At 42.3% G+C, this 21568-nt stretch overlaps 1 protein-coding gene across 4 annotated transcripts in view; it reads right to left on the bottom strand.

Annotated features, from left to right (window-relative positions):
- The window catches only part of LOC145344087 (ELKS/Rab6-interacting/CAST family member 1-like), a 789164-nt gene that overhangs the window by 38222 nt on the left and 729374 nt on the right, over window positions 1-21568 (bottom strand). For 2 of the 4 annotated variants that reach the window (XM_080190908.1, XM_080190910.1), the window contains one exon: window positions 13848-14039. In XM_080190908.1, coding sequence (XP_080047034.1) covers window positions 13848-14039 — 192 coding nt within the window. The remainder of the gene's footprint in view (window positions 1-13847; window positions 14040-21568) is intronic. The other 2 variants (XM_080190909.1, XM_080190911.1) reach the window with 1 other exon arrangement.

Below are 21568 nucleotides of genomic sequence, written 5' to 3'. Positions count from 1 at the left end.
ATTTCAGTCTGCGGGGACTTCAGTAGCACATCCTGCAGAATCACTAATAACAGCTTTGAGATTTCTGCATTTAATATGTATGTATTTAAGGAGTTATTGTTGGTTTGAGAGGAGTAATGACAGCAAGCACTGACAGTTCCATTATCATTACCATTGCAGATTCCAGGCCATTAAATTGCACTGTTAATTACACCACACTATAACCTTGTATCTAATGGGGAGGATTCTGCTGAAAATTTATGAGCACACACAGACGTTTTAATTTTTTCCTGAAATTGACATCACTTTGGAAATAGTGTACTGTCACCCCTTCACCAGATAAATGAGTATGACATCAATCACAGGTCCACATATCATTAAGTAACTTTTATCCCTGTAAAGCCCCAGGGTGAGATGACATTAAAGATTTATAACATTAACCTGGTACAAAGTAACATTTACTCAAGATGGACTTGACAGGATGCAGGCTGATGTCATCTCCTCAGTAATTTTACCAACCAGATCTGTATACTTTGCGAAATGGAAATTTCCACTGACAGAAAACTTTTTATGAATCTGGTTGTTAACCTCTGTGGTGAAACGTGATTTCTTACTGCACAATACTTGCTTTTCCAGGATTGTGGTGTGCCATACTTTCAGCCCATGATTAAATCATGTAAAAAAAAGTGTCAGTTTCATTATTGGTAGATAAAAGGCTATCTGCCACTTACTGTGCTGTTCAGGATATCTACAAATGGCTGGAACACTAGAACAAACCAATTTTCCAATGCTGGTTACAACGTGTTCTCCTGAAGGGTATGCACCAACATTACATAACGTATCTTTCTTCTTTTCAGATAACAATTAACCTGTTTTGCATTTCCAGTTTCTATTCAAAATTATGATGACAAGTGAAGCACAAGACAATAATAATGCTCAACTACAGCTACCGAGTTAGAACATTTAAACATCTATAATTACCTCTGTTGCCCTATCCTCAGTATCTTTTCCTTCCTCTCTAAAGATTAGTTATCTGTTCCAACACCCTATGATACCCAAGGGCTCCAAAAAATAAGTTTTGAAATGGTCACTAGGAGCTGTCCATTAATAATTCAGAATAACACTTCCCCTGGGAAGAACTGGCCAGCCTCTCCTTGACAGCCATCATCAACTATGATTCACCATGTGAATCTCTGATGTCACTGAATTCCCTTTATTTGTTTATTGTAAATTCAGTTTATGCCAATAAACTTTAAAACTGCAATGTCATTATTGAATAGAAAAATACCATGTAACAGAAAATGGAAGAGGGAAAAACCTAAAATTTTGCAATTCATTGAAAGTCAAATGTATCAAATAAGCTTATGACCTGAAATCTAGCCTGAACAGGGCTAGAGAAATGGAAATACAACTGGACTTTAAAAATGGTCAATCTAAAATCTTGAACACACAGATATGGAGTGGCAGAATGCAGGTTCATGTCAATGAGGGCATGTATTATCGTGGGTGGTATGGTGGCACAGAGGTTAGCACTGCTGCCTCACAGCGCCAAGGACCCAGGTTGGACTCCTGGCTTGGGTCACTGTCTAAGTGGGGTTTGCATATTCTCACCATATCTGCCTGGGTTTCCTCGGGTGCTGTGGTTTCCTCCCACACTCCAAAGATGTGTGGGTTAGGTGCATTGGTCCCTTAGTGTCGGGGGGACTAGCTAGGTTAACTGTGTGGGGTCATGGGGATAGGACTTGGGTGGGATTGTGGTTGGTGCAGACTCAATGGGCCGAATGGCCTCCTTCTGCATTGTAGGATTCTATGATTCTATTATGAGGTTCCGAACTTAATCTTTCCATTTCAAAGCAGCTGAGTGAACTCAAGAGGGATAGGTTAAAGATGCAAGAGAACCATCTGAACCTGCACATGAATCCTACAGCGAACTAGATGCAATTTTAGCAGAAGAGTAGGAACAGGATCACAAACTGTCCTTCAGGCTGTGAAAGGAGTTTTGCACAGGAGGATATGCAAAAATGGTACTCATATTATATAGTGTCTTTACATGATTCTCAGAAATCTCCAAAAATTCAAAATTTAACAACCAGAGATTAGATTAATGGCTATTTCATGTGCTTCAGAGCAGTGAGAAAGAAGATAGGGAACAAAATAAGTAGATTATTTTGGGAGGGAGAAGACAAGAAATAAATTACAAAAAGATAACATTGCTTTTCCCTAAAGTCTGCCTGCTATTTACAAGCCTGGATTAACACCTGTATCAGCCTGGATATAACAATCTCAATCACTCCTGCATTTATGTCATACGTGAGCAAGTGTGTGGTTGAATTAAAGTTGGTAGACAGTACCTTGAAGTAACATTATAAGAACATAAGACTTAGGAGCAGAATTAGGTCACTCAGCCCATTGAGTCTGCCCTGCCATTCAATCGTGGCTGATATTTTCCTCATCTTCATTCTCCTGTCTTTTCCCCTTATTAATTATGAACCAATCTATCTCTGTCTTAAAGACACTCAATGACCTGGCCTCCACAGCGTTCTGCGGCAAAGAGGTCCACAGTTTCACCACTCTCTGGCTGAAGAAATTCCTCCTCATCTCTGTTTTAAAGGATCATCCCTTTAGCCTGAGGTTATGCCCTCTGGTTCTAGTTTTTTCTATTAGTGGAAACATCCTCTCCACATCCATTCTATCCAGGCCTCGCAGTATCCTGTAAGTTTCAATAAGATCCCACCCCTCATCCTGCTAAACTTCAACAAGTACAGACCTAGAGTCCTCAACCATTTCTCATGTGACAAGCTCTTCATTCCAGGGATCATTCTTGTGAACATCCTCTGGACCCTTTCCAAGGCCAGCACATCCTTCCTTAGTTACAGGGCACAGAACTGCTCACAACACTCCAAATGGGGTCTAACCAAAGCCTTGTACAACCTCAGAAGTACATCCTGGCTCTTGTATTCAAGCCCTCTCAACATGAATGCGAACATTGTATTTGCCTTCCGAACTGCCGAATGAACCTGCACGTTAACCTTAAGAGAATCTTGAACAAGGACTCCCAAGTCCCTTTGTGTTTCTGATTTCCTAAGCATTTTCCCATTTAAAAAAAAAGTCTATGTCTCCATTCCTCCCTTCAAAATGCTTAACCTCACACTTTTCCACATTGTATTCCATCTACCACTTTTTTGCCCACTCTCCTAATCTGTCCAAGTCCTTCTGCAACACCTCTACTTCCTGAATACTACCGTCTCGCTACATATCTTTGTGTCATCTGCAAACTTAGCAACAGTGCCATCAGTTCCTTCCTCCAAATCATTAATGTATATTGTGAAAAGTTGTGATCCCAGCACCAACCCCTGAGGCACACCACTAGTCACCAGATGCCATCCTGAAGAAGACCCCTTTACCCCACTCTCTGCCTTCTGCCAGTCAGCCAATCCTCTATCCATGCCAGGATCTTCCCCTTAACGCCATGGGCACTTTGTCAAAGGCCTTCTGGAAACCTAAATAAATCATGTCCACTGGTTCTCCTTTATCTAAGTTCCTTGTTACCTTCTCAAAGAACTCTTAGCAGATTTGTCAGACATGATCTCCCCCTGACAAAGCCATGCTGACTCAGTCCTATTTTACCATGCACTTCCAAGCATTCCGCGATCTCATCTTTAATAACGGACTCTAAAATCTTGCCGATAACCAAAGTCAGGCTAACCAGCCTATAACTTCCCGTCTGCTGCCTCCCTCCCTTCTTAAACAGTGGTGTTACATTAGCTACTTTCCAGTCCTTTTGGACTTTTTTCTGTTTCCAGTGATTCCTGAAAGATCGCTGCTGATGCCTCCACAATTTCTTCAGCTATCTTTTTTAGAACCCTGGGGTGTAGCCCATCTGGTCCTGACGATTTATCCACCTGCAGACCTTTCAGTTTCCCCAGAACCTTCTCCTTAGTGATGGAAAAGGTCACTGTCAATTGATTGACAGTTAACAAGTATCTAAAAATAGAAATTGATACCTTTCACTGTTGCAATCTGACCTAACTGCCTTTCAATTTGCAAACTGATTTCACATCATAAAGTAGGTTGGGACCAGATCAAATGAGAACCTGAAAATCTTAAGAAACAGATCAGTTCCTCGCGGGAGAGATTTGTAAGAGGAGAGCTTGTGGGTAAGTTAAAGCGATTTTTAAAGCTAACTTTGCTAGTTCTTTTTTCTTTAAATTTTATACCGGAAAACAGAAGCAGTTTGCAAAGGGACTTGGGTAGTTTTTTTTTCCTTACCATAAATTGGACTGGTGAGGAATCCTGATACTCTACACAGGTAGAGAGAGGGGCTCGGAGTGAGAACAGGTAAGTTTGTTTTTGTTTTTGTGTGAGCTGTAAGGGCTTTGACTCACAGGGCCAAAGCAAAAAGGGTGAGGCAAGGTAAGTTTATAAGATTTTATTACTTTTTTCTCTGTAATTCTAAAAAGGGCAAGTATGAGTGTGAGGCCAGTATGTTGTTGCCAATGCAATATGTGGGAGGTCCTGGAGACTCCTGGTCTCCCTGACATCCATATCTGTGCTCGGTGTGTGGAGCTGCAGTCCCTAAGGGATCAGGTTAAGGAACTGGAACTGCAGCTCGAGGACCTTCGTCTCATTAGAGAGAACGAGGAGGTAATTGACAGGAGCTACCGGCAAGTGGTCACACCGGGGCAACAGGAAGAAGGCAAGTGGGTAACGGTTAGGAAGGGGAAAGCTCACGTGATGGAGAGCACACTGGTGGATGTCCCCCTTCAAAATAAGTACTCCTGTCTGAGTACTGCTGGGGGGGGACAGCACATCTGGGGGAGGAAGTGGTGGTCAGGGCTCTGGAGCTGAGCCTGACCCAGTACTTCAAAAAAGAAAAAGAGCAGCAAGGCAGTGTTAATAGGGGACTCCATAGTGAGGGGATCAGACAGGCGTTTTTATGGACGCAGACGGGAGTCACGGATGGTAGTTTGCCTCCCTGGAGCTGGGATCCGGGATGTCTCTGGACACGTCCCAGGCATCCTGAAAGGGGAGGGCGAGGAGCCGGAGGTTGTGGTTCATATAGGTACCAACATGTGCTCCTGACAAAGGCAGGAAGAGGAAAGGGGTAATGAAGAGGGATTATAGGGAATTAGGTAGACAGCTGAGAAAGAGGAACGCAAAAGGTAGTAATGTCAGGATTGCTGCCTGCGCCGCGGGAGAGTGAACGCATGGCTGAGGGACTGGAGCAGGGGGCAGGGATTCCGGTTCCTGGATCATTGGGACTTCTTTAGGGGCAGGTGTGACCTGTTCAGTAAAGACGGGTGGCACTTGAATCCCAAGGGGACCAATATCTTGGCGGGAAGATTGGCTAGGGCTACGGGGCGGGGGGGGGGGGGGGGGGGGTGCTTTAAAGTAGAAAGGTTTGGGGGAGGGAATAGAGATGAGGAGACTGAGAGCGAGGAGGTTAGCTCCCAGATAGAGAAGGACTGTAAACAGTATGAGAGGGAGGTTAGACAGGTTATGGAGAAGGGAAGTACCCAGACCGAGGTCTGAGGTGTATCTATTTTAACGCCAGGAGTGTAGTGAACAAAGTCGATGAGCTTAGGGTGTGGATTGCTGCTTGGGAATGAGATGTGGTGGCCATTACAGAGACTTGGATGTCTCAGGGACAGGACTGGGTACTTCAGGTGCCGGGATTCAGATGCTTCAGGAAGGACAGGGAGGGGGGCAAAAGAGGTGGCGGAGTGGCAAGGTTGATCAGGGACAGTGTCATGGCTGCAGAGAAGGTGGATGCCGTGGAGGGACTGTTTCTGTGGGTGGAAGTTAGGAACAGCAAAGGGTCAATAACTTTGCTGGGTGTCTTCTAAAGGCCACCCAATAGTGACAGGGAAGTTGAGGTGCAGATAGGGAAACAGATCCTCGAGAGATGTAGTAATAACAGAGTTGTTGTGATGGGAGACTTTAATTTCCCAAACATTGACTGGAATATCCCTAGGGTAAGGGGTTTGGATGGGGAGGAGTTTGTTAGGTGTGTTCAGGAGGTTTTCCTGACACAGCACGTGGATAAGCCTACGAGAGGGGAGGCTGTTGACCTGGTGCTGGCTAATGAACCAGGACAGGTGACGGATCTCTCGGTGGGAGAGTATCTCGGGGATGGAGATCATAATTCTATCTCCTTCACGATAGCATTGGAAAGAGATAGGATCAGGCAGGCTAGGAAGGTGTTTGTCTGGAGTAAGGGGAAATATGATGACATCAGGCAGACAATTGGACGAGTAAACTGGAAGGAGGTGTTCTTGGGGAAAAGTACTGAAGGCGGATTTTCAAGGAATGTTTGACTAGAGCTCTGCACGACAACATTCCGAACAGACAAGGAGGTTTTGGTAGGTCGCAGGAGCCATGGTGCACAAAGGCTGTGGTGAACCTGGTCAGGAAGAAAAGCAAGGCATATGAAAGGTTCAGAGAGCTAAGAGATGTTAAGGATCTCGAAGAGTATAAGGCTTGTAGAAAGGAGCTTAAAAAGGAAATTAGGAGAGCCAGAAGGGGACATAAGAAGGCTTTGGTGGGTAAGATTAAGGCGTTCTACAAATATGTGAACAGTAAAAGGATGAGAAGAGAAGGGATAGGACCTATAAAAGGTGAAGGGGGAAAAGTCTGTGTGGAACCGGAAGAAATGGCAGAGGTGCTTAATGAGTACTTTGCCTCGGTATTCACGGTGGAAAGTGATCTGGGAGGTTGTACTACAGGTTTGCGGCAGACTGAAAAGATTGAGTATGTGGATATTAAGAAAGAGGATGTGTTGGAACTTTTAAGTTCTATCAAGGTAGATAAGTCGCTGGGACCGGATGGGATGTACCCCAGGTTACTGTGGGAGGTGAGGAAAGTGATTGCGCAGCCCCTGACGATGATCTTTGCATCGTCGATGGAGACGGGAGAGGTTCCGGAGGACTGCGGATGTGGTTCCTATTTTCAAGAAAGCGAACAGGGATAGCCCGGGAAATTATCGACCGGTGAGTCTGACCTCAGTGGTTGGTAAGTTGATGGAGAGGATTCTGAGGGACAAGATTTATGAGCATTTAGAGAAGTTTAGAGTGATCAGGAATAGTCAGCATGGCTTTGTCAAGTGCCTTACAAGCCTAGTTGAGTTCTTTGAAAATGTGACTGAACACATTGACGAAGGAAGAGCGGTGGACGTGGTTTACATGGACTTCAGCAAGGTCCCCCATGCAAGACTCCTTGAGAAGGTGAGAGGGCATGGGAGCCAAGGGGCTTTGGCCTTGTGGATCCAGAACTGGCTTGCCTGCAGAAGGCAGAGAGTGGTTGTGGATGGGTCTTTTTCTGCATGGAGGTCGGTCACCAGTGGAGTGCCCCAGGGATCTGTTCTAGGACCCTTGCTGTTTGTCATTTTCATAAATGACCTGGATGAGGAAGTGGAGGGATGGGTTAGTAAGTTCGCCAACGATACGAAGGTTGGTGGTGTTGTGGATAGTCTGGAGGGATGTCAGAAGTTGCAGCGTGACATAGGTAGGATGCAAGACTGGGCGGAGTAGTGGCAGATGGATTTCAATGCGGATAAATGTGTAGTGGTCCATTTTGGCAGGACCAACAGGATGCAGGAGTACAATATCAAGGGTAGGAGTCTTAACTGTGTTGAAGAGCAGAAGGATCTTGGGCTCCGGGTCCACAGGACTCTTAAATTGGCCTCGCAGGTGGAGGATGTGGTCAAGAAGGCGTACGGTGTACTGGCTTTCATTAATCGAGGGATTGAGTTTAGGAGTAGGGAGGTAATGCTGCAACTTTATAAGACCCTTGTCAGACCCCATTTGGAGTACTGTGCGCAGTTCTGGTCGCCTCACTACAGGAAGGATGTGGAAGCTATTGAGAGGGCGCAGAGGAGATTTACAAGGATGTTGCCTGGATTGGGAGGCATGCCTTATGAAGATAAGTTGAGGGAGCTAGGTCTCTTCTCCCTGGAGAAACAAAGGTTGCGAGGCGACCTGATAGAGGTTTATAAAATGTTGAGAGGAATAGACAAGGTGGATTCTCGGAGGCTATTTCCCAGGGCTGAAATGGTTGCTATGAGAGAACACAGGTTTAAGGTGCTGGGAAGAAAGTACAGAGGGGATATTAGGGGAAAGTTTTTCACTCAGAGGGTGGTGAGTGAGTGGAATCGGCTGCCGTCGGTGGTGGTGGAGGCAAACTCACTGGGGTCTTTTAAAAGACGTCTGGATGAGTATATGGGATCTAATGGCATTGGGAGTTACAGATAGTTCTATGGCTTGGTAGGTATAGATGTGATCGGTGCAACTTGTGGGCCAAAGGGCCTGTTTGTGCTGTAGTGTTCTATGTTCTCTCCTATTGACTTATGGTCCCCATGCAAAGAATGGGCTTATATAGTTACACAAGTGGGCAAGCTAACATGCCAAAAGGATAAACTTGTTAAAATTGTTTGATTCAGAAGTCAAACTGAGCATCTATGAATTAGAATCAATAGGTATCATTGAAAGCATGCAAAACCCAATCTTGTTCCCACCTTGGCCTTGGAGGGAGTGCAGAGGAGGTCTACTAGGCAGATGCCAAAGTTGAGGGGGTTGATCTATGAGGAGAGGCTGAACAAACTAGGCTTGTACTTGTTAGAGTTTAGAAGAATGAGGGGAGATCTCATTGAGACATATAAGATGATGAATGGGATGGATAGGATAGAGGTGGAGAGACTCTTCCCGCTCAGAAAGGACAGTAGGACTAGGGGGCATAGCCTCAAGATGAAGGGGGGGCGGTTTAGAACGGAGTTGAGGAAGAACTTCTTCACTCAAAGGGTGGTGAATCTCTGGAATTCTCTGCCCGTTGAAGTGGTGGAGGCTGCCTCGCTAAATATTTTTAAGACGCGGGTTGATGTGTTTTTGATAAGCGAGGGGATTAAGGGTTATGGGGAGAGGGCGGGAAAGTGGAACTGAGCCACGACAGATCAGCCATCATCTTATTGAATGATGGGGCAGGCTCGAAGGGCTAGATGGCCTACTCCTGCTCCTATTTCTTACGTTCTTATGTTCTTATGCTTGCAATCTTATTGCAGCTTCAGATAAAATTAGCATAACGCATCCTTCATTTGAGACTATCATACTGCAGAAGAACAAGCAGTTGCTGGAGAGTCGGTTGGAGCAGAGGTACGGGTCAAACAAGAATACAATAGGTTTTTTAGAACAAGTAATAGATGGAACGAGCTCCAATACTTAAAGTTTAAAACAAAGTCGCAGTACGGGAATTCCAGTTCCTAGTAGGCCTTGGGGCTTCTGTGCACACACTGGCTGGGAAGTGGCCACTCATGCACAGTTGGACCATTTTCACATCTTCAGGCTGGGAACTGGCCTGCACATATACACAGAAGCAAGGAAAACAGTGAAATGGAGCAAAAAGGCAGGTCAGATGAGTTGGACCAGAGGACCATTGAGCTGAAAGTGTCACAGGGAGCAAGACATGAAGAAAGTGGCCCAATCCAGTGAGTAGGGCAGAGAGGGATCGCATAAGATGATGACAGGGATCAAAAACACATCCCAGAAGACAGTCCCAGGTAAGGGACAAGGACAGAGATCAGAAACAAATCCTGTTAAGTAAAGTTGAGCAAAAGGAGAAGAGCAATAGATTCTGAGTTAGAGAGAGAGCTGCAAGGAGCAAATTTGAAGTGAAGTGGGCTCGAGAGATACCCCAGAAAATCCAGGATAGTAGTCGAAGGGTGATGACTCTTTGCTGCCAGTTGTAAAGGTAAAGGTACCCTTTTGGAGCAGTGGCTTTCTGCTTAAAAATGCCAAAGATCTGAAAGTGTGCTTGGAAAGTGGCTTGTGAGCGTACTCGGAGATCTAAGTGAATCCTTGTTGAAACTGTCTGAGGGGGAGTGATGTTTGGAAAGAATTCCAAGGCGAGTTCTTCAAACGTGAAGTTTGAAAGCCCTTGTGATAAACACAAAAGGCTGGATTCTCCAACTTCACCCACAGCTAGGATTCTCCTGTCCCGCGGCAGCGAAGGAAGATTTGGCTTAGTGTCAAATTCTCTGTTCTCACTGGCAGTGGCAATGGAATGTGCATTGCCAGAGAATTCCATCCAAAGTTTCTACGTGATTGGTTAACTCACAATGTGATAAATGTCTAGATTGATTGTGGAGAAATCCATAGAATCTGCTTTGGTTGCTTCTGTCACTTATTTTGGAGTGTGGTCCGTCTGACCACAGTTTGTAGTTGGGTCACATGTACTGCATGTAATTACTATGAATATTAGAGTATAAGATAGATATGATATATTGGTTTATCTTTCCAAATTTGTGTATGTAATATATAGCTGGAGTGAATGAATGTGAATATTTGAATCATTTTCTGTGTTTGTACTGAAATCTTTCAAAATTTTGTGTCAGCTGTAATATAGTTCATTTGTCTTGTTTAGTAAGTATGTTAAAATTTCATCAGCAGAATCTTGTAAATTTGCTTTTGTGGCATGAACAGCAGGAAAGTTCCGGCATTGTATTCTTAAATTTCCAAATGGCACTTGATAAGGTGCCACACAAAAGGTTAATGCATAAGATACGGGTTCATGGAGTTGGCAGTAACATAGTAGCATGGATGAAGGATTGGTTACCTTACAGAAAGCAGAGAAAAGGGATAAAATATGGATTTGTACAAGGAGTATAGAAAGGTAACATTTAGGTACAATATGCAATTAGGATGGCAAATGACATATTACCTTTTTTGCAAGGTTAAAGTGCAAGAATAAAGAAATCTTAATGGCTTTGGGAAACCATACATTGATGTATCGTGTGCAGTTTTGGCCTCCATAACTAAGCAACAATATACATACCTTGATGGCAATACAGCCAAGGTTTACTAGATTAGTTCCTGGGATTAGGGGTTTTCCTATGAAGAGATGTCAGGTAAATTGGGCCTATCTTCTCTGATTTAGAAGAATGAGAGGTGATATCATTGAAACATGTAAGATCTTGAAAGGGCTTGGCAATTTTAGATCATGAGTGCACAGTCACAGAAAACAGTTAATTATATAAGACTGCGATGACTTAGAGTTTCTTTACCTTGAGGAAATCTCTACCCCCACATGATTGAGGATGTCCTACTGTGAGGATATTCAAGGATGGGAATAAACAGATTTTTGATCTCTCAAGGAATCAAGGACTAATGCAAAAAGGTTAGTGAAATTGAGACAGAAGATCAGTCATGACCATATTGAATGGTGGAGCGAGTTTGAAAAGCCATATGCTTTACAGCTGCTCCAATTTCTTATGTTCTTGGATAATTGTGCATTGAGGACAGTAGATCAACTTTAAACCAAACAACTTTCTACCTGAATCAAAAGCAATAGACAACGGTCTTGAATTATCTGGAATTTCTGCTACTGTAATTTCAACAGAAGTGCAGCAGAAACCTAGTTTATATGGATAAATGTGGCTTTCGGAAGACAGTACTATAATGATATGGAGTGACTCTTTTATTCAAGGTGCTGTTCGGTACAACTGTACCTAGAAAATAAAAAAAGGTTCTTTTTGGATTTAATTCATAAAGACAATGAATATGAAGCTTTCAATCATCAATGCAGATGCATGTTGACAACTTAAAGGTCAATGATAAAAGGTTTAAAGTTTGCAAATCCCAGGGACCCGGGTTCAATTCCTGGCATGGGTCACTGTTTATCCAGAGTCTGTACATTCTTCTCGCGTCTGCATGGGTTTTCTCCTGGTGATCCTGTTTCCTCCCACATTCTGAAAGACATGCTGCTTAGGTGAACTGGCCAATCTAAATTCTCCCTCAGTGTACCCGAACAGGTGCCGGAGTGTGGCAACTAGGGAATTTTCACAGGAACTTTATTGAAGTGTTAAATGTAAGTTTACTTGTGACACAAATAAATAAACTTTCAATAGCTTAAATCCATTGTAAAAGTACAAAGGGGACATTGAGACCAGTGACAAAATGTGATAAACATCTTCACAAATTGATCAGCCAACCCACAATTGATGAAGTGGTGAGCAAGTGTTACAACTACAGAGTTACAAAAACTGCTCGATGGGTCACAATATACTGGTTGCATTTATACTTTTGAAGCAGAAAAATATTGTGTTATCCTCTGCGGATGGAGAAAATTAATTTTGACCAAATACAATGCTGAAGACCAAAGGTGATTGAAGAGTGCTAAACAACTTGTGATACCAGTCTCTTGTGTCAATGCTTTGATGTTTAGCTTCTACCTAAGCTGATGCTCACACTGCATTAACAGGTTTTTATAATACATGTTTTATAATGATCCTGTGAAACATTTTGGGACATTCTGTCACTTCAAAGGTGCTAGTAAATAGAAGATGTAGCTGTTAACAGAATATAAAATAAGAATTAAGTGTTACTAAAATACTGGTTTTGTGCTCAACTGTCTCAACTTATTGATGAATGTAAAACCATACTGATTGCCCTCTTGATTTTCCAAACAGGAGGGATCCTTTGAACCTCACCAGATAAATGAAAAGTGATAACCTCTTTCAAAATGCAAATTAAAGCTTGAAATAATAACAGCTAACTAACAAATACATTGTTGGGTATCTTAGAAACATTAAGAAAGCTTAACGTTTGCTTGCAAATATATTGAACCCTTTATCACTGCAGTAAACCTCATTGTTTTCGTACAAATATTGCAAAAAGATCTCTCTTTGGCAAGACTTTAATGTTTTCAAAAAACAATACTTGTTCCCTCAGATAATTTGTTGAATTAAATGTGAAGCATCAATATGAATACTCTCCTGGAGTATTCCCTCTTCCTCTTATTACACATCAGCAACGATCAATGAGATTCTGTTTTTAATATATAGAACTCTGTAGCTGACAATTACATTCCATATTTTCATCCTGTGATTCCACCCATTTTTCTATAACAAGTATAAATTAACTTCAAGAAAGGCATGAACAAATGTGTTGAAATCAACAAGATCATTCCAGTTTTCTTTAAGGATCTTTGGCATAACATATCTGGGTGTCACGGTGGTCCAGTGGCTAGCATTACTGCCTCACAGCAATAGGGACCTGGGTTCAATTCCGACCTCAGGTCACTCTGTATGTGGAGTTTGCACATTTTCCCCGTGTCTGCATGGGTTCCTCAGAGTGCTCCAATTTTCTCCCACACTCCAAATATGTGGATTGGCCATGCTAAATTGCCCCTTAATGTCAGGGGGACTAGCAGGGTAAAATGTGGGGTTACAGGGAAAGGGACTAGATGGGATTGTTGTTGGCGCAGGCTTGATGGGCTTAATGGCTTACTTCTGCTCTGTAGGGATTCTATGATTCTATTTATTATACTGTATTATCAACCATGGCAGAATACAGCCAAGCACCTCAGTTGCACTATCGTCTTCTGTTCTCTCTCCCTCTCCTGCCCATCCTTTGAAGGGAAAGATTTCAGTTTGTCTCCTTTCAAAATCCTGGGAGTTTGGGAAATTAATGGGTAGCATATTATGGTAACTGTTGTGATACTAGACTAGCTGAGCGTGTTGACACTTATATTAGGAATCAGGGAAGCACCCTGGGGCTTTTTATAGTTTATTGGGTCCCCACTGCAGCATAAAATCACAACATGAGTAACAAACTCCTGACTTTGGAATCATTTTAAAATGATTGCTTCAAACCATGACTTTCCAATAAACCTTTTATGCAGCAGAAATAAATAAGCATTATATTGTGAATTTACAGGTATATCAATTCAAAAGGCTTTTAATCATTACACTATTTTGACAACTGTGGAAAGGTAGTTGATAGCTGAGGAGGGAATGGATGTAAAGTGGGAAAGTAGCAAACATCAATGGACTGTCTGTAATGCCAAAGCATACTTGAGCAATTATTACATTTTTCTTTTACCTGTTCTGAGCTCATCTTTTGCAACTCTTCCTCCCACGTTGCCCTGTCATTATCAGTTCCATATGCTGGGGGTGGTGTCAATCCTTGAAGAATCTGGGAGTCACGGTCCTGACACAGAGCCGTGAGGTGTCCTATGTACAGCTTCAGTTTACTGCGATTCTGGTTCAGTTCTAATAGTGACTGGATGGTCTGCTGGAGAGAAAAGGTAGATATAAGCCAGTGGAAATAGGGATATGTTGCCACAGAAAATATGGCCATCACCATTAGAACAAGCAAAACTTGGAAGCCGCCACCACAAAGCTGATGTTTAAGAGAAGCATGGGCGGGAGAGGGGTGAAAATTTGCAATGCAGCCATGTACAGAAATGTAAAAATGAACACAAAATAATGAGTTACTGACACCCAACATCACAAAGAGTTATGAAAGGATCTAAATCACATGGCAGCAGTCACAGTGCCTCCTATCAAACAAAAGCAACAAAATCAGGGCAGCACGATAAAATCACAATCATTTTAGAACAATGAAGGTGCAATGATTTGAAACAGTAGGCTTCCCCCACCTTCTGCACTCTTTGGCTTGTTACCTTTAATGCGAGAGTTTCATTTCTGATCATTCCTAATTGTGAAAAACCTAACTGTTCCCACCACCATCATCACCAAACTGCTCTGTATCAAACGAGAAAAAGATTCTAAATTTTATATAGCACCTTTCACAACTCAAGATATTCCAAAGCCAGCAAAGCATTTTTGAAAGGTAGACATTGTTGTTTTGGTAACCAATTTGCACACAGCAAGATGACTAATGATAGAGTATTCAGTTTTCAGTGGAATTGATTGAGGAACAAATTTTGACTAGAACACAGGGCAACTTCTCCACTTTTCTTCAAAAACGACAAGGAACTTGGTTTTAAGATACAAGCATAAAGAGATTACTCTAAGGCTTTATTATGTACTGTTTGGTCCACATCTGGAAAACTGTGTTGAATGTAGGTCACTGGGCTAGGAAAAGGACATATACGCATTGGAAAGGATATAGAGAAAATAAAACAAGAATGATGCCAAATACGACAGCGATGAGATATGGTTAACGATTAGAGGATCAAGCTCAGAGAAAAGTTTAAGGAGAAAACTCATTCAGGTGTCTAAGTACTGAGTGGAACAGATAAATAAACCCAGGCTATTACTTTGAAGTAAGTCAGGTTTGTAGCACTACAAAACTTGAATACACATTAGTGAAAGTAAATTAAACCAGACAATAGAAAGTTTTTTTTCAATTCAGAAGAGATAAATGTTTGTAACAATCTGATTCTGAAGACAAATGAAACTAAAAATATTTGAAAAGCAGTTGAATGGTTGTCTGAAAGAACTGGGTTGCTTGATGAACTTTGGCTGGATGTCCTACAAAGTTTAGACATTCATTTTGAGATAGTTCCATGTGTTGGATAAATATTTTTACCAGGATTGATGCTGTATCTTCTATGTACGTCACAATTTGATTTTATCTCACTGATGATGTCACTGCAATCGAGATGGTTGCTATTTGTAAACAAGGGCAAGTTATATATGAAGAATAAAAGGAGTAATTAGAGGAGGCTCTTCCTTTATACAATTCCACGCAAGCACAAACAAATTCCACATGAATACTTTATGACACTCCCTGGAAATAGAACAAAGCTTTTGAGATAATTATGCCTTCATTGGTTGACATGAAAACAGCAAAAGCACTGGTACACTAACAGCTGCTGGCCTCTGTAAACAACTCTATTTCAGCCAATGTGAATATTATGAATGACATTAAGGAGCACAAGAGAGGAGTGGAGGATTTTAGCTGGAGCTCTTGATCATACCCCAGTGTAATCCCACTTTTACTGAGGGAGCAGGAAAATAAACAGAGAGAAAAACAGAGATAGACAAAGAGTGAAGCTATAAAATTTGGCTCCTCTGTACTTGTTACTTAATGTTGCAAGTATCATTTTGACTCCAAAGTGGCATCTGTGGCTCGTGCGAGCAACACCGGATGCCAATTTTGTAAGGTGTTACTATGTGTGCAGGAAGCATCCCTGGTGAGCAAAATAAGCAGATTGTGATGTCTGTGTATTATACTGATTTGATGCAAGTATTTTGATGTTTAAAGAAATTCTCAACTAATTTCAGGTTAGTTACTTATCGATTTTCAGTGTTTGGTTAGTAGAAGTATTTTGTGATTTGTATTGTTATTTAAAGTTGAAAGTACAAGGCTAGTGTGGCACATTGTTAAGGAAGGATTTGGTTCTCACTCAGACATCACCAATGTTATTTAAAGGGATAATCAACTGTCTTCAGTTTAATCGCTGATTAATTCTACTGTCTGCTGCTGCAACTGTAAAGTGATTGTTTCTAAAATTGTGTAAGTTTCTAAAACTTACAGGGAGTGGTGGGGCATGCCCTGAGCGAGTTGTCCTAACTTCAAGGAACTTGCACAAACTACTTACTCCCAGATGTGGGTGCAAAACAGCCCACTTGATTGGTACCCATTGCACAAGCATTCAACTCCTCCATCACCAACACACAGTGGCAGTAGTGAGTACCATCTACAAGATGCACTGCAGGAACTCATCTAAGTTCCCCAGATAGCACCTTCCAAACCCATGACTACTGCCATCTAGAAGGACAGCAGATACATAGAAACATCACCACCTGCAAGTTCTCCTCAAAGCTGCTTACCATCCTGATTGGAAATATATCGTTTCTTCACTGTTGCTGGGTCAAGATTCTGGAACTCTATCCCTAACTTCAATTTGTATGTATCTACATCACATGGACTACAGTGATTCAAGAAGGCAGCTTACAATTGCCTTCTTGAAGGCAATTAAAGATTAGTAATAAATGTTGGCCTAGTCAGAGACGCCCACACTTCTTGAGTAAATAAAAATGGAGTTTGTTTTCCCTATGAACCACAGCATGGAGAATGAGCAGCCAAGATACAAAGCAGGACAAGCTACTGGCAGATGAACAGGAAGGGGAGAAGTGCTACTCAGCAGGAGACCACATGAATCCAGACTTTTCAGGAGGCAATTCTCCTCCCTGAATCTCCAGGATGAACCAGAATTGCAGCCTCTTTGAAGATGCAATGAACATTAGTGGTTCTTCCCAGGAACAAATTCTTAATATCTTAAATGCTAACCAGTATGCTACCATAGGTACCACACATTGTTAAGTACTGCTGCCTCACATCGCCAGTGACCTGGCTTTGATTCCAGCCTTGGGTGACTGCCTGTGTAGTTTGTGTGTTCTCCCCATTTCTGCAAGGGTTTCCTCTGGGTGCTGTGGTTTCCTCCCATTGCCCAAAGATCAGCAGATTAGTAGTTTGGTCATGCTAAATTGCAGTGTCGATTAGGGGGATTAATGGGGTAAATGCATGGGGCTAAGAGAATGGGGTGAGGGGGCTGGGCCTGGGTAAGATCTGTGTTAGAGATTCAGTGCAGATTTGATGGGCAAATGGCCTCCTTCTGTGCTGTCAGGATTTAATCATTCTATCTTGTAGTTTGTTATCCATTGTTGCATGATGGAGCTCTTGACAGCTCTGTATTCCAATGGAGATGAATACATTTGATCTTGTCAGACAACAGACAACAGCTCCTGGCTTTGTGATAATTGCAGGCATCTCCATGTGCAGGATGCCATTGACTGTTTGCTACTTTGCAAGCACCATGTCTCACCTCAGCTGAAAGAGACTCCATGTAGTCACAGGGAAATCAAATTCTAGTTGGCAAGTGGTCATATGTAGCGAATCATATAGATCAATTCCTGATAACCTGGAAGCATTTATGATTAATTCTCCGTCAGTTCATTGCATCTGCTTGAGCTTCTATCATCAAGTAAAGAGTGGCTACTGAGCAACAAAGTCTATCCTCTGACGACATGCATCATGATTTTGTTCAGCAACACATATGCATATGGACGGCAGGCATGCAAGGACTCATGATATTGACTGTCAGGGCTAGCTGGTCCCACTGTCTTTACAAAGTTCTTCCAGTTAATCTTCTGGCCCTCCTCATCACCATTCTCTGCAATAAGGGTTTTGAATACGATGCAAAATCTTGGAGCCTCAGTCTGCCATGTCATTTTATAATGGAGTGTTCCCCATATTAAAATCACTACTGGAGTAACTTCCTATACCTGCTCCAAACACAGTGTGCCTCCCTCTTTAAGAAGGCTTGTTGGTTTTAAATAATGTAATTATAATTTTGCAGCCCCTCCTCATGCACGCAGCTACTCAATTGTGCGCACAGCACTGGCTGCACCCCACAACCACTTAAAAGAACAGATAGTGATCCCCATGTCCGTTTTTGTGCCTTGTTCAATTACATAGCTAAAGTTTGTTAAATGTAACGATGTAGCTCAGTTCTGATGGCTCAGTGGCTGACCTGCTTGAATGACAGGTCCACAGAGTAGAAACAGAGATGAGTTTATTAAACATCTGGTTTGTCATGTTATGATTATCATACTACTTTAAAAATAGCAATTAAATTATGTTCCCACTCTTCCCTTCTCCCCTCTGTTAGTAACAGGTACAAACCTTCGAAGGTGATAGGCACGTGATCAGCTCGCATATCTCAATGAAGGTAATTCCACTGACTCAGACTTTCATGTTGGACAATGGGCAGCAAGACTCCACCACTAGCCCTGGTCCATCGCAATCTCTTTCACTCCAGCCCAGGTGATGTTCCACTCCTGTAAGTGCTCCTTAAGTGTACTCCGCCAGGTCTTTTTCTTCCATGTGATAGTGTCCATTCTACTACCAATCTGGTGGGTCATATGTCCTGAAGGCAAAATGTTATCCCATAAGCACCTCTGACCAGTCCTCTTAAAAACTTATTTTTTAGTGATGCCAGGATCATATGTAGGTAGCGCTGGTGAAAGACACCCAACTTAAATGTGAATCTTTTGCTGTTCTATTGCATGTTTTGACATAGGTTGTGATTGTATTTCTATTTCTATGGACATACAGCCTCATGGCTGTGTTGAGGGTACTGGATTCCCAGACCTTTTGGACCTATTGGAAGACTGATTCTTGTGTAGATGTCACAGGAAATTATGCTTCCTAAGCAGGAAATTGTTGATGTTTGCTAACCGATGGTGATGGGAGGCCCTTGTTGCTGTCTAGTTGTCATTGTCCTGGTCTTCTTGGGCTGCTGCTTAGTTCAACCTTGGTACTCCTATTTTCAAGAGTGGTTGTCATGCCTTTGAGCATATAATTCTTCAGCCAGCTGAATGAAATGTCATCTGTGAAATCCATGTCCATGAATTGGTGGTGCTGCAAAAGATACCAAAGTCTGCTCCCACCATTTCCTTCACATGATGAAATCAATAACAAGAGGTAGAGGAATGGAAAGAGTATGCAGCCTTGCCATACTCCTGTAATAACGTTCAGGACTCAGTTGTGTATGTGCTGATCCTGACACAGCAGTTGGAGTCACAGTATAAAACAGTACACCCAGGATGCCATACTGTCTTATGATGTACCAAAGTGACTGCCACTACATTGTCCATTGCTAAATTTTACTGTCACTTGAGTTCATCCTCAATTTCTCCCTTCAAAGAGCCTTGCAATGTAATGAATAACAAATTTAAATTGACATCCTCCCATTCTATAATGCAGTGCTGAAACATGAAGTTTCAATCCTGATTGGCCAGCTCAGTTGGCTTGTGTTTAACTATAGCAGTCAGCATTCAGAATTGATAATACTCATCCAGCTTTATGCCAGCTGGCCAGAGAAATCTTCCGAGTGGTCCTTCCTAACCAGATGATGTAATGTGATAGGCTTCCTGCAGGCTGCTTACAGATCAGGAGCGGGAATGCCTTTTATTCAGAAAGATGATGACCTTTATTGCTTTTGTGTGGACTTTGCAAGACAGGATGTGGGAAGGTGGAAGGGCTGGGGCATGCATGCAACAATAGGGTAAGAAAGAGGATTGATTCCTTTCTTTGAGTAAAGAGCTAAGTGTGAAATTTGTTTCATTTTCCTTGACACTTAAGTAAGTGAAGCTGTAGAATGATGCATATTACAAATATAAAAGAAGAAGAGTGAGCTTGATAGTGTCCACAGTGCAGAGAGATGTATAAAGAGATGGTACATTTTCTGTTGCGATGAAACAAAGTTAAATGTTACCACTGATCCTTGTACTTTAAAAAGTAATGACTTGCTGTGTCTGGAAGTTAAGTTCTTCTGTTCAGTTGGAAATATTCACTCTCCTTATATCCCAGCTTTTGAGACTATTTAAGTAATTGTTTGAGCATCATGGCCCTAGTGTGCCATGGCTGAGTGGGAGCAAGCTGATTGACCTACGATGAGTTCCCAAACTCAATTTGCTATCCCAAGGTTGCAGTGACTTGTGATCAGATGTTTTTCAAAAGAAGGGGGGGAGAGGAATTAAAAGAAGAATGATCATGGTTCACTCTCAGACATCAGCTAACAACCAGTTTCAGAGAAGTATTGTTAGAGAACTTAAGAACAAGATTTCTTGTCAACTCTTGTCAACAGCCAGAGATGGAGGGTAGAATTTTCCCATTTTTAGACTTGGTGCCATGGCAGGAAGTGAAAAGTGGAGTGTTTCCCACAACGGCAGCTGATGGGAATACATACCATATCTTCTGGACCTGAGCTCATTTATTATGCACCCAGGTATTTTATACCATATTCAGTTATGGGCAGGCCTGGATGGCATGTTGTCCACTGTCATGTTCTGGGGCCATATCGAAAAGGTGTCCAATATCACTGACTCGCCATTGAAGGAAGAAGGTAGACCACCAGAAAATGAAAATAGTTTTCTAGCGGCACTCTGAGACCAGGAGATGGATCTCCGGAGAATGAAGCTGGATCTCCAGGAATGTTGAGGTAGGAAGATGGACCCCCTCCAGGGCACGGAATCTGGAAGACCCATCTGAAGATGCACCACTGACACATTGCTGAGGTGTTTCAAGGTCCAGAATTGTGGGTGGCCCCCATCCTGAACACTGGAGACAGCTCCAAGCATTCATCAGGTGAGTGCTGACATCTGCACACCACATTGCACTAACCGGTTTCACGCTGGCATATTTTCCTGCTGGCATCATGGAGAATTTGGCATGGGGAGGAGTTGTGGATCATCTGCATCCATTAACTGGATGCAAATGAGGTTCAAGCTGTCCTCTGGTGGGTTTTCCAACACACCTTGTGGGCACCAATGCAAGATCCCGCTGTAAATTCACGCCAGTTTGAAACTGGCTGCCTGCCACATTCTTCCCCCATTCCCGCCATCAAATCTCCTGATGGGGCCTTAGGAGAATTCTACCCAATGTCTGACATGAGGAAAACCAACCAAGGGATGGAAAAGAAAATACTTTAAAAGAAAACAAAGAGCCCCTGCTTTGCAACACACACACACAACAAAATACAATTACAAATACTTACTCACTCAATTTTAAGGGAAGAATCTCTGTCACCAGGATACTTTTTCATAAATTTATTTCAGCAGTATATATTTTTACTGTTAAGGGCTAGGAATTGCTGTTAACCATGGCAGTGTGGAGGAGAATTAACAAGCACCACATTTAACAGAAGTAATCAGAAATATCCAGTACCATTCAGGTAAACTCTACTGATAGCAAATAAAATCCTTCATGGTACTTTAAGTAACCTCTACACACTTTCCTCCAATAACACAATCACAGTTCATTGAATACTTTTGTTTAAACAAATG

Source organism: Carcharhinus amblyrhynchos, chromosome 6 (genome assembly GCF_965287045.1).
Source record: "Carcharhinus amblyrhynchos chromosome 6, sCarAmb.v2.hapA, whole genome shotgun sequence".
NCBI classification, from domain to species: domain Eukaryota; kingdom Metazoa; phylum Chordata; class Chondrichthyes; order Carcharhiniformes; family Carcharhinidae; genus Carcharhinus; species Carcharhinus amblyrhynchos.
This window is presented reverse-complemented; position numbering and strand designations above follow the sequence as displayed.